At 47.8% G+C, this 13,167-nt stretch overlaps 1 protein-coding gene across 1 annotated transcript in view; it reads right to left on the bottom strand.

Annotated features, from left to right (window-relative positions):
* The window catches only part of cdh13 (cadherin 13, H-cadherin (heart)), a 219,033-nt gene that overhangs the window by 30,688 nt on the left and 175,178 nt on the right, over positions 1-13,167 (bottom strand). Inside the window, exons 10-11 of the mRNA XM_029154538.3 lie at positions 5,687-5,869; positions 5,353-5,606 (exon numbers count right to left, since the gene is read on the bottom strand). Of these exons, the coding sequence (XP_029010371.1) occupies positions 5,353-5,606; positions 5,687-5,869 (437 nt within the window). The remainder of the gene's footprint in view (positions 1-5,352; positions 5,607-5,686; positions 5,870-13,167) is intronic.

Here is a 13,167-nt window from a genome sequence, read left to right as displayed (position 1 = left end):
GTCCCTCGTTTGCCACTCGCCGGCATGGCCGCGCCGCACAAAATGAGAAACAAATCTGAACGTCTTATTAGCAATCGGTCCATTCGCGTCCCAGAAGAACAGACGGGAGCGAGGGGAGAGGCACGCAGGGCACCGCGCGACTCACCCCGCCGCGGGGCGTTCGAGTGCAAACCTGCGAAACACGTCTTCAAAAAGTTTCCGCGACACTTCCTGATGATGCAACGCGCCTTCAAACAGCGCAGCCCCTCCCGCACTGGGTGGCGGCTGTTAGAGCAGAGGTTTAGGGGAGTCAGATAGTGTCTCTACACAGACACAGACTGACCTTTTGATGCTGAAGCGTCACCGTGGTCCGGACAGCGTGCAGCTTTGTCCTGCGTATCCACAGTCAGTGAAGGCGTCTCAGTGTGGGGACGATGCTCAGACACGAACGCGACAGTTAGCATCTAATTAGCGTTAGAAATGCAGTCATGCTGGGCATTCCTGGCAACAGACATCCAATAATAACCCATTTCACTACGCTGTATAATTGCTTTTTAATTTTAAGATTCATATTCAATTCAGCGGCTTAGAACCACAGCAATAAGTGGCCTGCAATCAGCTGCTAACAAACGTGAAGCAGGCACTGAGACCAATTCAGGCGTCACGCTGAGGTTCTGATCAAACTATAGGTGCTGGTGTAGAGTGAGACAGTGAGACGGCTGCTGATAAGGAAGAGGCTGAGTGGACCTGCGACGGCCTACGGCTTAAGTGCGAGTTGTTAAGTGGTGTGGATGACCCAGTTCCTGCAGCTGCGGCTCGGAGTTCTCAGGGTTAATATTTAATGTGCAGCGAGGAAACGGGCGAGAGAGAGAGAGAGAGAGAGAGAGAGAGAGAGAGACGTACAGAGTGGTTGTAGGCTAAATCCATTAACTTGTGTTTCACTGCTTTGTGGCAAACAAATGTGCTGCGCTGCTGCGCGCGGCCGCTTTGAACTCGGGGCTAACTTTAGAATTTGTTAGCAGAAGTTGGCCGAGAACTACAGAGTTTCTCTGTACTTTCAGTTTTGTCCCTATTAACTTGTACTTTGCAGCGTCCGGCGTATCTGGCCGGACACATTTGCAGCCAATCAAATCTAATAGTATTATTAAATTCTTGTGAAAGTCACTGGGGTGAATTACTCCTCGCTGCAACACATCCTCAGCAGTTTACCCTCTTGGTACAAACTGCCTTTACTGCAGTCTCGCCCCCTCTTTCTCTCTCCTGCACAGACGGCGACAATTTCCAGGCGATCGCATCGTGTGACCTCTCTCAGGTCACACACACACACACACACACACACACACACACACACACACACACACACACACGGTCACCTGTCTGATGGGTCTTCCCCCCCCCCCGCCGTTACCTCAAAGCTATCTGCCAGTTTTCAACCCTGACAAGCCATCTCCTCATCCTCCTTCTTTTAAGTCCCGTCCCTTTTAACTTGAATATGACCAGAGTGAGGAGTGAACGCAGACAGGTAGCTGGTGAATAATGGATGACCCAACTGTTTGAGATTCTGTCTTTCCCAAAGCAAGCGGCAGAAAACAGCTTACGTGCGCTTTGGCCTGGCCACCGCTGAGCATTGGCTCACGGGTAACATACGGAGTTTTGTGATAACATATCACTTTTACAAACAATGAAAAAGTATTCATTGCCTGTTTTTGCCCCTTTAAATCTTCTATCCAACATGTTTCTAGTTCCAGTGCCTTCGTATGGTTCAAAAATAAAAGGTACAGTAAGCAGCTCTTTCTTTTCCTTTTCGCCACCAAGCATCAATTACTTCAGTCTAAACAGTGCTGTTGCTGGAAAGCTAATTAAATTAGCCAAACTTTCCTAACGACACACAGGATCATTTGCTTTAAAGCCTGGTTGGTAACAGAGCAGCATCATGTATTGAGTTTGGGATTGACAAAAAGACAGCTTTAACTTTCCTGCAAATTTCAGGGTACAACACTTCCCTAAAGTGCAGTGGATGTGCTCATTGAAAAGTCCCACCTGCAAAGGGACCAAAGGGGAACCAAGGAGGGACCACAGAGGTCCATCCGTCACTGCTGGTGGACCGATCCCTCACAGAAGCTCAGAACCGGACAAAGAGCTAATAGGTTGGCCTCAGGATTAAAATGAGCCCTTTCTGCAGTAATTATGGAACGCGTCCGTTCATGAGAGAGACTTAGAATCAAGGGACTGAGGTCAGTCTGAGGAAAGAGACGAACAGCGTCACACAGGGAAACTGCTCTGCTGTTGTTTTTAATCGTTCCTTTCGCCGCTATGCTAAACAAGGCACATTTAAACCATCACGCCTTCTTGCCCCCAGCACTGTTATAATTAATGCTATTTAACATTTGGAGAAAAAAAGGCTATTATTAGCAGCATGGTGTGATTCCTGTGAACTGTAGCTGTAGTTGGAAGCGTTTCTTTTATCATTAGAATTTAATTACACCTCCTCCAGAAAATCTTCTCCTTCACATCATCAGAAAAGAGGAGAAGCGATGAGATCATTAGTGAGCGTGAGGCTCATCAGAGCCAGCGCTGCCTTAAAGTCTTTGCGGTCAAAGTGCGGCAGGCTTGGTTTTTGTTAACAACATAATGGTCAAACCAGGTAAAGGACAGGTCGTCTGATAAACTGGATAATGAAATATCCCAGATTAAACCTGCTTGCTTCTGCTTGACTTGGGGCCAAATCCAGGCTAATGACACTTTACTTCACAGTCAGTTTCTACTTATTACAGCTTTCTGAACTTCAAATAGTATCAATCTGCTGTGTGTGGTTATTTGAATGATTGGCCCTTTACTGAGCATTCAACTTAAAGGAGGTTGTTACTGTGATGTGTCTCAGGGCTTCATCTGTGTTCTTATAAAGCACGAAGCAAGACTGAAACAGGTTATTTATAGTCAAATATCACCAAATTATAAGCTGTGATGATATAAGTGGTTATAATTTAAAGCAGCATGGGTCTTTCTTATAAAAAGAAAAGTGGTTTATTTCTTTTTTCGAATATGCATTTTTCATGCAGACGCCCAGTGGAGCACTGGTTTCATTTGTGTTTGGACAACAACTCAGGCATGTTGCACAGACAAACAAGCTTTAATCAGTGAATTAAATTCACAGTCATTATGGTGAGCGGAGGCAAGTCATTGTTGGTTTTATAGTCTGTGTGGAAACTGTGAACAGATACAAATTGAGAATCGTTATCTTTCTGCGTGTCCGGCAGTAAGTGACGTTTGTGGATGCGTCTCACATAATACACAAAATCAGGAAATTATAAAGTTGTTTGCAGCTGAAAAATATCCCAGTTGAAGAAAACATCCTGCATTTATTTGGAAACAATATTTGGCAGTGGCCAAGTGACATATATTACTATGAAATAATAATTCTATTTTTTCTATACAGCACCAGCTGGTCCTTAGGTGCCTAAAGTCTTGACTTTCTTTTTGCTGAATTAAATCTGCTCAGCTGGTAACAAGGAACAAATGATGTTCCTGCTGAATATATAATGTGCCGCTTCCTGGAATTTGGCTTTGGCTAAAATGCCATTTGCATTGATGAATTTTTAAATAAATAAAAGTTAAAGCAGCGTGGGAAATATTGCGTGTCCCTGGAATGTTAATCCTGTATGAATAGATCCGGGGTCTGCTTTGGGTCAAGCTGCACTCCACAAATGTCACACATGGCAATATTTTTGCAGGTTTGAGAACACAGATGACCGCTGCAATTATTATGATTCTCGGGAGGATCTAATTCAATATTTAGGCACAAATGGGGCTTAGTTGCTTGACGTTATGCAAAGGTTTCATAACTGTATAATATCATAACTTATGTCCACTTGTTTTTGGTATCAGATATATAAAGTAACCAAAATGTGCCCTAATAAGCGCATTACTGGTTGCAATGTTAACAGACGGTTATAAAGGTTAATATTCCGTGGTTTTCACAAACACCTCACTGTGATGAACGTCAAAGCCTACGTGGCCCACAGACACACCACGGTCGCACAAATGACAACACAACGCACGCGCATGCAGAGGAGTGAGGTAAACAAGCGTCTCCATTCTGTGCATGCGCCCGCTCCTCTCCAGCCTCCGAGCGTCCATCCTTCACCTTGTCCTGAGCCCGTCTGCAGGTCACAGCCGTGACACCTCGGGGCCGCAGCTACTGGCGAAATGTCACAGGATGAGATGACAACAAATGCAAAGGCCATGAAAGAAATACCAAACAGTTGTGTGGAGCTGGGAGGAACCCAGTTGGGAAATCTGAATTTACTAGACTCCTTCTATACACTACTGACTGCACTGTAGGTACATTTATAGTTCCTTGAGTTTGGTTTCCCTTTTTTCCCAAACTTGCACCATTGCATCACATTGTTGCTCTATGTAGAATTGCCTCACGTAATGGTGTCACCCATTCTAATGTTGCTGGAGTATGCTAACGGTTCAGTGAATTGTTTTTGCGGGGAAGTCCACAAAGAAGCATTCAGGCACATTTTTTTGTGCGCTCAGCGATCACCGTGGCAACAAACAAAAACAGAAAGCTCCATCATCTACTCATGAGGTGGAGTGTAGATCCACTGGTGCAGTACAGTATATACTATCTCATCACAGCTGATTAAGGAAACAGAATGACATCACTCATGTAGCTCAGACGTGGTATTTACTCAGCAGCCCCCACAGGGAAAACTTTGGCATGCCTTCACCTGATTCACAAAACACAACAGGGACTGGAGCTTCGACAACTTCAGATCCTGCTGCTTGATTCAGACCTCATATGTACAGTACTAACGCTGTGGACGGAGCTACTGTTGGTGACTAGACAACAAAGCGTGTTTAGAACAGAACAAACTCTGCCTATTAAGCAGGTGCAGCACTTTAGCAGCTATTTCACATGGTTAAGTGACGCAGCTCCCGTGTGACAGCGTTAGAACAGCCCCGTGTTATTAACGGGGACAATGATTTCCAGCACATAAAGCAGCATCAATAATTTGAGCAGTAAAGTGAATTAGATCTCTGGGTTATTATAAACCAAGTGTTTACTTAACACTGTTTTTACTATGATATATAACTGAATGCAGAAAAGCAGCCACTAACTGTAATGATGAAGTTTAATCTCAGAAAAGGCACTAATGCTGCGATGGGATTTATTTTTATAGTAGCTTTAGCTACTGTATAGCCACACGCTGGTATGAAGGTGCTGATATTTGAGATTGCTTTTTGCGGAGTTAATGAGCCGCTTCACTCTGCGTTCCTGTGAAGCTGTCGATTCCTGCCAGAGAAGAACAGGGACACAATGTTTCTCCTCTTGTACGGAACGCACACAAGTCCCACTCCTCCTACCTGATGCTCTGTTTATGTAATGTGTCTGGATCCGTGGCGTTGAGCGACGCCACGAAGCTGCCGACGGGGACGTTCTCCATGCGGGTGACGGTCAGAGGGTCCGGGAAGAAGACGGGCCCCTCGTTGATGTCCTCCACGGCGATGTGGACGGTGGCAGTGGAGCTGGGGCCGTAGCCCACGTCCGGAACCAGAGGGTCCTCGTTCTCCACCCTGATGAGCAGCGTGTGGAACTCCGTGGCCTCGTAGTCCAGCGGCTGGGTGAGAAATACAAAGGGATGCAAGCGTTGATGATGGGATGTCTGAGGACACACAAGTCCCACGTGCAGTCACTCACCTTGATGACTGACAGCATGCCTTCGTTATTGTCTGGGTTGGTCTGGATCTCAAAGCTCTGCGTGACGTCTCCACTAATTATAGAGTAGATGGCTCTCCACGCGCCCGTGGCCGGGTCGTCCCTGTCGTCCACCGTCAGGTTCACCACCACTCCCGTCGAGCCCTCGTACACCTTCGCCTCGAACTGTTGTCGGAGACAGAAGGATGAACCGACATGAGTGAGTTCGGGGAGAGAGGAACGAGGCGGATTTGAGGAGCGAGAGCTGTATTCAGACTGAAGATGAAGGGAAGCGTGGAGGTGATCAGCTGCATTTGCTTTGGGTGCTGAGTATTAAGGTAATGGCGCCTGTCCGGACTGATAACGCTTCATAACTGTGCTTCATGCTTTCCAGACACAGGTGGTTACCGTAATCCTCCACATGTTTCCAGCTACTCTGCTTATGCGACGCGCTGACAAAAACAGTCAGGATTAAGACGTCACGCCAGCAAATATAGAAGTTAATAAAGAGCACAAAGCACAAAAGCAAAGAAAAGGACTTGGAATAGAGGCGCGTTCAGCAGGTTACACATAGAATGATTGAATAGAGATAGAACTTCAAATCAAAGCTCGTCAACTTTAAGTATCATGCTGAAGTTCCTTCTTTTTTCTAGACTTCGGCTGGATCCATTCTTTAAACCAGAACTTTATGATCCTCGTGAATCATAAACAGTTTTCTGCTCTTACTGTGTGTTTGACAGGATTCTCAGCTCATAGATACACAATTTAAAAGGACAAAGCTAATTTGGAAGCCAGAGGCGTGAAAAGGAAGCGGACTGTTAGCCAATAGCGAACCGTTAGCGAGCCGTTAGCAAACCGTTAGCGACCCGTTAGCGGCGCCGGCCCTGACACCGCACCGTAAACACACGCCTCCTTCGTCCTTCAGTGTCAACCACGTCTCAGGCCTCTGCTCACTGTGCAGTTGCTCAGTCAGATGCCTGTGGATGCATCACATCCCTGCCACGGCTCCGGCGGCTCCGGCCTCGGTGCACGCGCTCGCCCGGGGGACCATTACGGTGTCAGAGCTTACAGTGTAATCTTTTAGACGCAGAACACTCTGTTTAAGGATGGCGCTGGTCAAGCCTAGATTACTGCGTCTGCTGTCAGCCCGCGGTATTGTTGTTTCACAGATTACCCTCTTACCGCCTCACACTGCCCGGCTCCGTACATTTATCTGGAGAGAGACTAACATTGATTTCTTCTCTTTCCTTTTCTTTCCTCCCTTTTTAATTCATCCGAAGCTTGTTTCAAAAAGAAAAGGAAGAAAAAACCCTCCTTTGAACTATTTGCAGGCTTTTAGGGCACACAGGACAGAAACACAATGTTCTCTTAAGAAGGGAATTATGTTGGTACCCACACGGGCGTTGTAGCCTTTTGTCCTGCGAGCCTGTTGCACGCTGGTATAAAAGCATCGCCTGAAAATTATGACGCCGTAAAAAAAAATCCCAGGACTCGGTGGGATGCGCTGGAATTTAAATTTGAACAGCCCTTTGAGAGCCTTGAAGCTACAGAAGGCGTTTTTACAGAAATTACCTACAGGCCCCCGCTGAACGCACTCAAAGACGCACGCGGCGATCGGAAACAAATACGCGGACGTGTCGCCGGCATTCCCACGCTCGACGTCCTCCTCTGGACTTCAAACCGGAGATAAGGCACAGTCAAATGCAACGTTCACAAGCTCTCTCCCTCACACACACACACACACACACACACACACACACACACACACACACACACACACACACACACACACACACACACACACACACACACACACACACACAGACTACAGCGGGTCAGATTGGGTTTAATCATGTGGGGCAGTCATGCGGTTGGAGGAAATGCTGTATTTTGTGTGATGTGGCCACTGGGCCTCTGCCCCGCTGCTGATAAGGTCCCAATTCCACCTGGAGCACAAAGCAAGCAGTCACCTGAAAGACTAGACGGAAATGACTAACTACGAGGCGCGGCTCCTGGCCCGAAATGACTTAAACACATTAAGAGAGAGGAGAGAAACGGCAAAAAGGTCTGGCTTCGAGTTTTGCTTTTATCCGTGTCAGGGTGTGTGTGTGTATGTGTGTGTGTGTGTGTGTGTGTGTGTGTGTGTGTGTGTGTGTGTGTGTGTGTGTGTGTGTGTGTGTGTGTGTGTGTGTGTGTGTGTGCGCTGGTTGTTTGCTTTCTAAGACTCTCAGACTCGGAGCCAATTACAAGTGGCTCTTGGGCGGATTTGCTCAGAAAAAGGCGACCACGTGGCCGGAGCAGCGGAGGCCGAGAGACGAATAACAGAAGTGCACGCACGCACGCACGCACGCACGCACGCACGCACGCCTTTAACATTCCACAGTGTGGTATCGATTTTCTGTTTCCCACCTTCTTTTATGCCTGACTTTTTCAATAATCTGTCGCATTAATCTTGAAGGTAACGTCGTGCCGCTGAAAGATAAGTCATTTCAGGAGCAACTTAAGAAGAAAAGCGATATAAATAACTTCAAAAACTTCAGCAACACTGTCTGCATTTTAATTGTACATGTGACGCTCGCGTCTGTTTGTTTTGACCTTTCTCCACAAAATGATGCATTTATCTGTAGGTAAAGACTTTGGAGCTGTGTGTGTTTGAGTTGGTTTTCCTTCAGTGCTTTAAGTGTAAAACAAGAAAAAAAATGATGAGCGTGAGATACTTTCTCGCTTCCTCGTCCAATGCATCAGAGTGTCGTGCACATTAATTGTCGTCGGTTCCATTATCATTATGAGACAACGCAGCACACAGCGAATCCATCTTCGCTCCAGCTTCACTTCATTCCTGAACAATAACGAGGCGCCGTTTTGAAAAACCCACGCTGGCTTCACGCTCAGCTTAACGTGACAGATCGGCCCGGTCCGAAGTCTGACACAAGGGTTTGTGTTGCCCCCTATTGACAGCCAACGCTCACCTGAAGTCCTGCCTCCTGCCACATACAGTAACAGCACATTCACCATCCTGCTGAAGCACCAGCACCAAAACCTGTCACTTCAGCTATAGTTCAGCTTTGAGTCCAGCGGTGCCGGTGCCGGCCCGGATGCCAGTGAGCAACCTAATGAGGACAGCACGCTTCCACATATGAAGACGAAAGAAATAAACAGACACTCTGGCCTTGGTAGCAATTTGTTTTACTGGAAGTAATTGGCACATTTACAACTGTAGGTCCATGATTATTAGTGCACTCTGTACTAATCACAGTGCTGCACTGTAGTGACTGTGAGGTGCTTTGTATCATGTAAACGCATCAGCAAACAACCACCTCCTCCTTCCTGTTTGCTCCGTCCATCTGGGACGCCGAGCGAATGCTCCGGCTAAAAAAACGTACGTCTTTCGCTCCGCGCCGCCTCCCGTGCGCTCGAGCCGTAAACGTCTGCGAGGATGAGGAGAAACAGCTGGCCGGTTCCTGGAAGCGCCGCGCAGCTCCTCCAGACCGCCGCCTCGGCATCTACGGCATCCGCCTCAGCCTCCTCTGAGGGGGCGGGGGGGAGGGGGGCCTCCAAATCCTGGCAAATCCCGGGAGCGTGTGCACATCTGTCACCTGTCACGCGTGACGCTACAGTAAATGTGCTCTGTCTGCTCAACACTGCTATGGAAATTACCTCCCTGTTTCCTTTAACAGCCTCTCAATTTAGAGACAGAAACAAAAAGTAAACACGCTGGTTGTTCTAAAACGCTGCCTGTTGTTCTCCAACAGATTCATGGACTTTCCATCTTGGGAGCCGTACACAAATAAATCCATGCGTGTGCAACAATGATTTTTAGTTCTTTATATATTCAATTAAGTCAATTAAGACTGACCACACACACACACACACACACACACACACACACACACACACACACACACACACACACACACACACACACACACACAGACACACACAGACACACACACACACACACAGATGAACGTATTGTACGCCTGCTCGTCTGTCAGACTGCGTTATGAATACCAACGGTGGCCGGGGCCGCCCTGACAGTCAGTCAGAAAGACAGCTGAGCAGCTGCTCATTTGTACTAATGGAAAGTACTTTGTGACACGTCCCCGCTGCCCCGAAGATTTTCCCCGACAGGATGCGCGCGTGGCAGCGGCCCGTCACATTAAACCTCTCGAGAGCAGAGTGCTTCGCTTCTGAGCAGCGCTTGCTCCGTTGCTGCGGCCCAGCAGGGGAGCGCTGTAACAGAGCCATTTGAAGTTTGCCTTCCGCCGCGCGTGAGTTGCTCTCCTTCCACCGACGCCCCCCCCCCCTCCGCTTCTGCTCCTTCTCAGATCGTCTCAAGGTGCTGCTTAGGAAGCACAGAGTCAACTGCCCACTGTAGGCGGAGAAACCCTGATGCACCATCTATAGAAGCAGAGGCAGAGGAGGAACCAGGAATGGACTGTTCTGTTTGTATTCCGCTCCCGCCTGAATGAGCTGAGAGTTCGCACTCTGAAAGGTACGTCTGAGTTAACTACGGCTGGTGGGTATTTTTTACTTTCCTACATCTCCCTTCAAAAGCAGCTTAACTCTCCGACGTGCGGGAAGCCCACAAATGTGCAAAAAGGCGCCGCAGCCGCTGCACCGGCACGGAAATGAACTGGAACCCAGTGCACGTGATCGCTCATCTCCTCACACAATGCTGGTGCCCGCTCTCTGTCTAACACCCGGCTCGCGCCTCCCCCTCCCCCCAGCTTTAAATCCTGCACACAGTGCGTGTGCCTGGGGAGCTAATAAGCTTACCTGTGTCTTTATTAAATTTGAACAGCTTCGGTTGGAGCTGTTTCCAAAGATAGATTTTTGATGAATCTGACATTCGGCAAAGCGGCTTTGCTACCTTCTGCGGCGCACGACAGCCCCGGCATTTGTCGCTGCAGCAAAATTGAACAGAGAGGAGACAAGAGCGAGAGCAACACCTCGGACGTGTCCCAGCTGATGGATGGGTTTGGGCGGTGCCGCGTCGATGGTTCCACTCTTTCACTGATCAGAATGAAGACAGTCCCAGAGTCCAGACCTCCCTCCTGGTTCTACAGTGCTACACACTCAACAATCTGAGCAGATCGTGTTGGAAAAGGATCACAAGACTTCCTCACACAGTCAAAAGACATGCAGTTAGGTCTCTAAAGCGCCCGCGCGCGACTCAGTGTGAAGGGTTGTCTGTTTATGTGTCAGCCCTGTGATGGACCAGCAATCTGTCCAGGATGCACCCTGCCTCCTGCTCAATGACAGCTGGGATTGGCTCCATCACCCAGAGAAAAAAGAAACGCATCAAGCTTCCCATGCATTTGTGCTTCGGCCAAATAACACGTCGACACCGAAGGCGCTAACACAGACAGCATGTGCAGCCGTCGCGCCCGACGCTCCCGGCCTCCGACCGGTCACGCGGCGCGCTAATCCTGGCTCAACTAGGCACCGGCGACCCACTCGGGGTAAAAGCACAGCATGCACAGCACCTGAGAACTAGTGGAGCAGTCACGCGCGGCCCACGCTGATCCCTGACGCCGTTCACCACCCCCCAGGACGGAGCGGGAGCCCATGGCTCCGACCACCGCCGCCGACATGTTTATCAGCGGGACAGATGGACCGCGGGCAGGCGTGTTCTCCAGGTCATCACGGAGGAGAGAGAGGCAGGACGGCCGACAAGCGCAGGTAAAGAGCGCACAACGTTTAAAGAGAGGGGAGAAAAACAGAGGCTGGGTGTCAGAGAGTTTGAGTGACAGCGGTGATAAGGTCCAGAGGAGTAGTTATGAGGAGCGGAGCCCAGTCAAACATAGAGTAGCGTGGAATTAGCCGTGTGTGTGTGTGTGTGTGTGTATGTGTGTGTGTGTGTGTGTAGGTCTGCACAATTACCTGCATTCACGGGTGCAAAGGTTTAACAATCAAAGACAACACAGCTGTGAGCACATGGAGATAACCTGAGCTGGATATGACTGACATGGACAAGGAACGTATCGCTCCAGCATCATAGACGCTTTATCTGGCCTTTTAAATGGCAGAACTACCAAAGGGTTCCATATCTTTTTTTTCCCTTGCTTCCGCTCCTCATAAAAACAGGATTAGACCCTCGCTATAAAAATTAATCAGGTCAGAGCGCAATCCCCTACAGGAGGAGCTTTGGTAGCAAAATGTAATACATTCGCTAGTAAGACAGGAAACCTTAGCTTATGAGTTAAAAAGTGGAGGATAGATTACACTGAATCATCCATCCTAGGAAAAAAAAAAGAAACCTGGTGAGGAGAAAGAAAATGGGAGTTAAGCGCGCTGTTCTAAATTCCAACATCTGCAATAAAAGCTTTTAAAGATTTTCTATATGCGAAGGTTTCAGCATCGCATCAGTCAACCAATGCGGTGGTTGAATTGCGTCTCACCTTAAGCGGCTTTTCACTTCTCAAAGAGATTCTTTAAAGAAACATTCTTTTCTTTTTTTTTTTTTTGAAAATCAATACAGTGCGTTTCCTCACACCGTGTCTACAGAAAAGGCAAAGAACCTGGTTTTTAATTAATCAGCTGTTTACAGTACGTGAGGCTGCGCTGTGAGGTACTGTGTGTCGTCCTGCGCGTGAACAGTGATTATGCAACGACTCAAACTGCCTCCGGTGCAGCCACTCAAGCAGGACGTGAGCTTTCTGTGCAGACAGTCGACCTTCATGAGTCAATAGGAATCCAAAAATGAAAAAAAAAACAAAAAAAAAACGAGCCAAAGCACTGTTTCTGTCATCACAGCATTGTCTCCAGTGTCCTCCAATGATCACACTCATATTAAGGGTGTGAAGGATTAAGATCCCTAGAGTGGTTACTGACAATCATTACTTATCACATGTGGTAACGGCATCAATAAAATCAAATGAAGGTGCTAATAAGAATTATAACGATGGTGCGTTTAGATACTAGTCGGGTCGGCTGGTTGGGTTCATGGATCAGGATCAAATGCTTCTGTAGCTGCAAATGTGGGAGTAAAATAATATGAAAAAGCATTAAAGCAGTTAATAGTTTTTCTCTACATCGTTTATGTTTGTGCCACAGTTGTAAATGTCTAAAGACAGCGTGTCTGATACAGGACGTCAGTGTTTCTACATACAGTACGTTCAGAGGAGACTTACATAGACATATAGTGTGAATCACTCAGTCTATTGAAGGATGCATGAGGATTAGGTTTGTTGAATTTAGACACAATGTGAATCCAAAAGGAATCCAGCTGCAGTGGATCTAATGAATAACAAAGGGGGAGAATGAATCTCCTAAACATGCGTTTTGCTTGCTTTGGTCTATTCTGTTGCCTTTCATTCGCTCCTTCTGCTCACGCGGTCTTTATCTGTCCCTGCTTGACTTCGGCTCACGAGCTGGAAGACACGGTTTTAGGGCTTACATCGGGTCCGCAGGAGGTAGCGCTTTCAGCACAAGAAAGGAAGTCCAGATCCCACCGAGGTGGGGCATTTTGGGGGAAGTTC

This window comes from Betta splendens, chromosome 6 (assembly GCF_900634795.4).
Source record: "Betta splendens chromosome 6, fBetSpl5.4, whole genome shotgun sequence".
Taxonomy (NCBI): Eukaryota; Metazoa; Chordata; class Actinopteri; order Anabantiformes; family Osphronemidae; genus Betta; species Betta splendens.
Note: the sequence above shows the minus strand (reverse complement) of the source record. Positions and strands in the feature narration are given on the sequence as shown.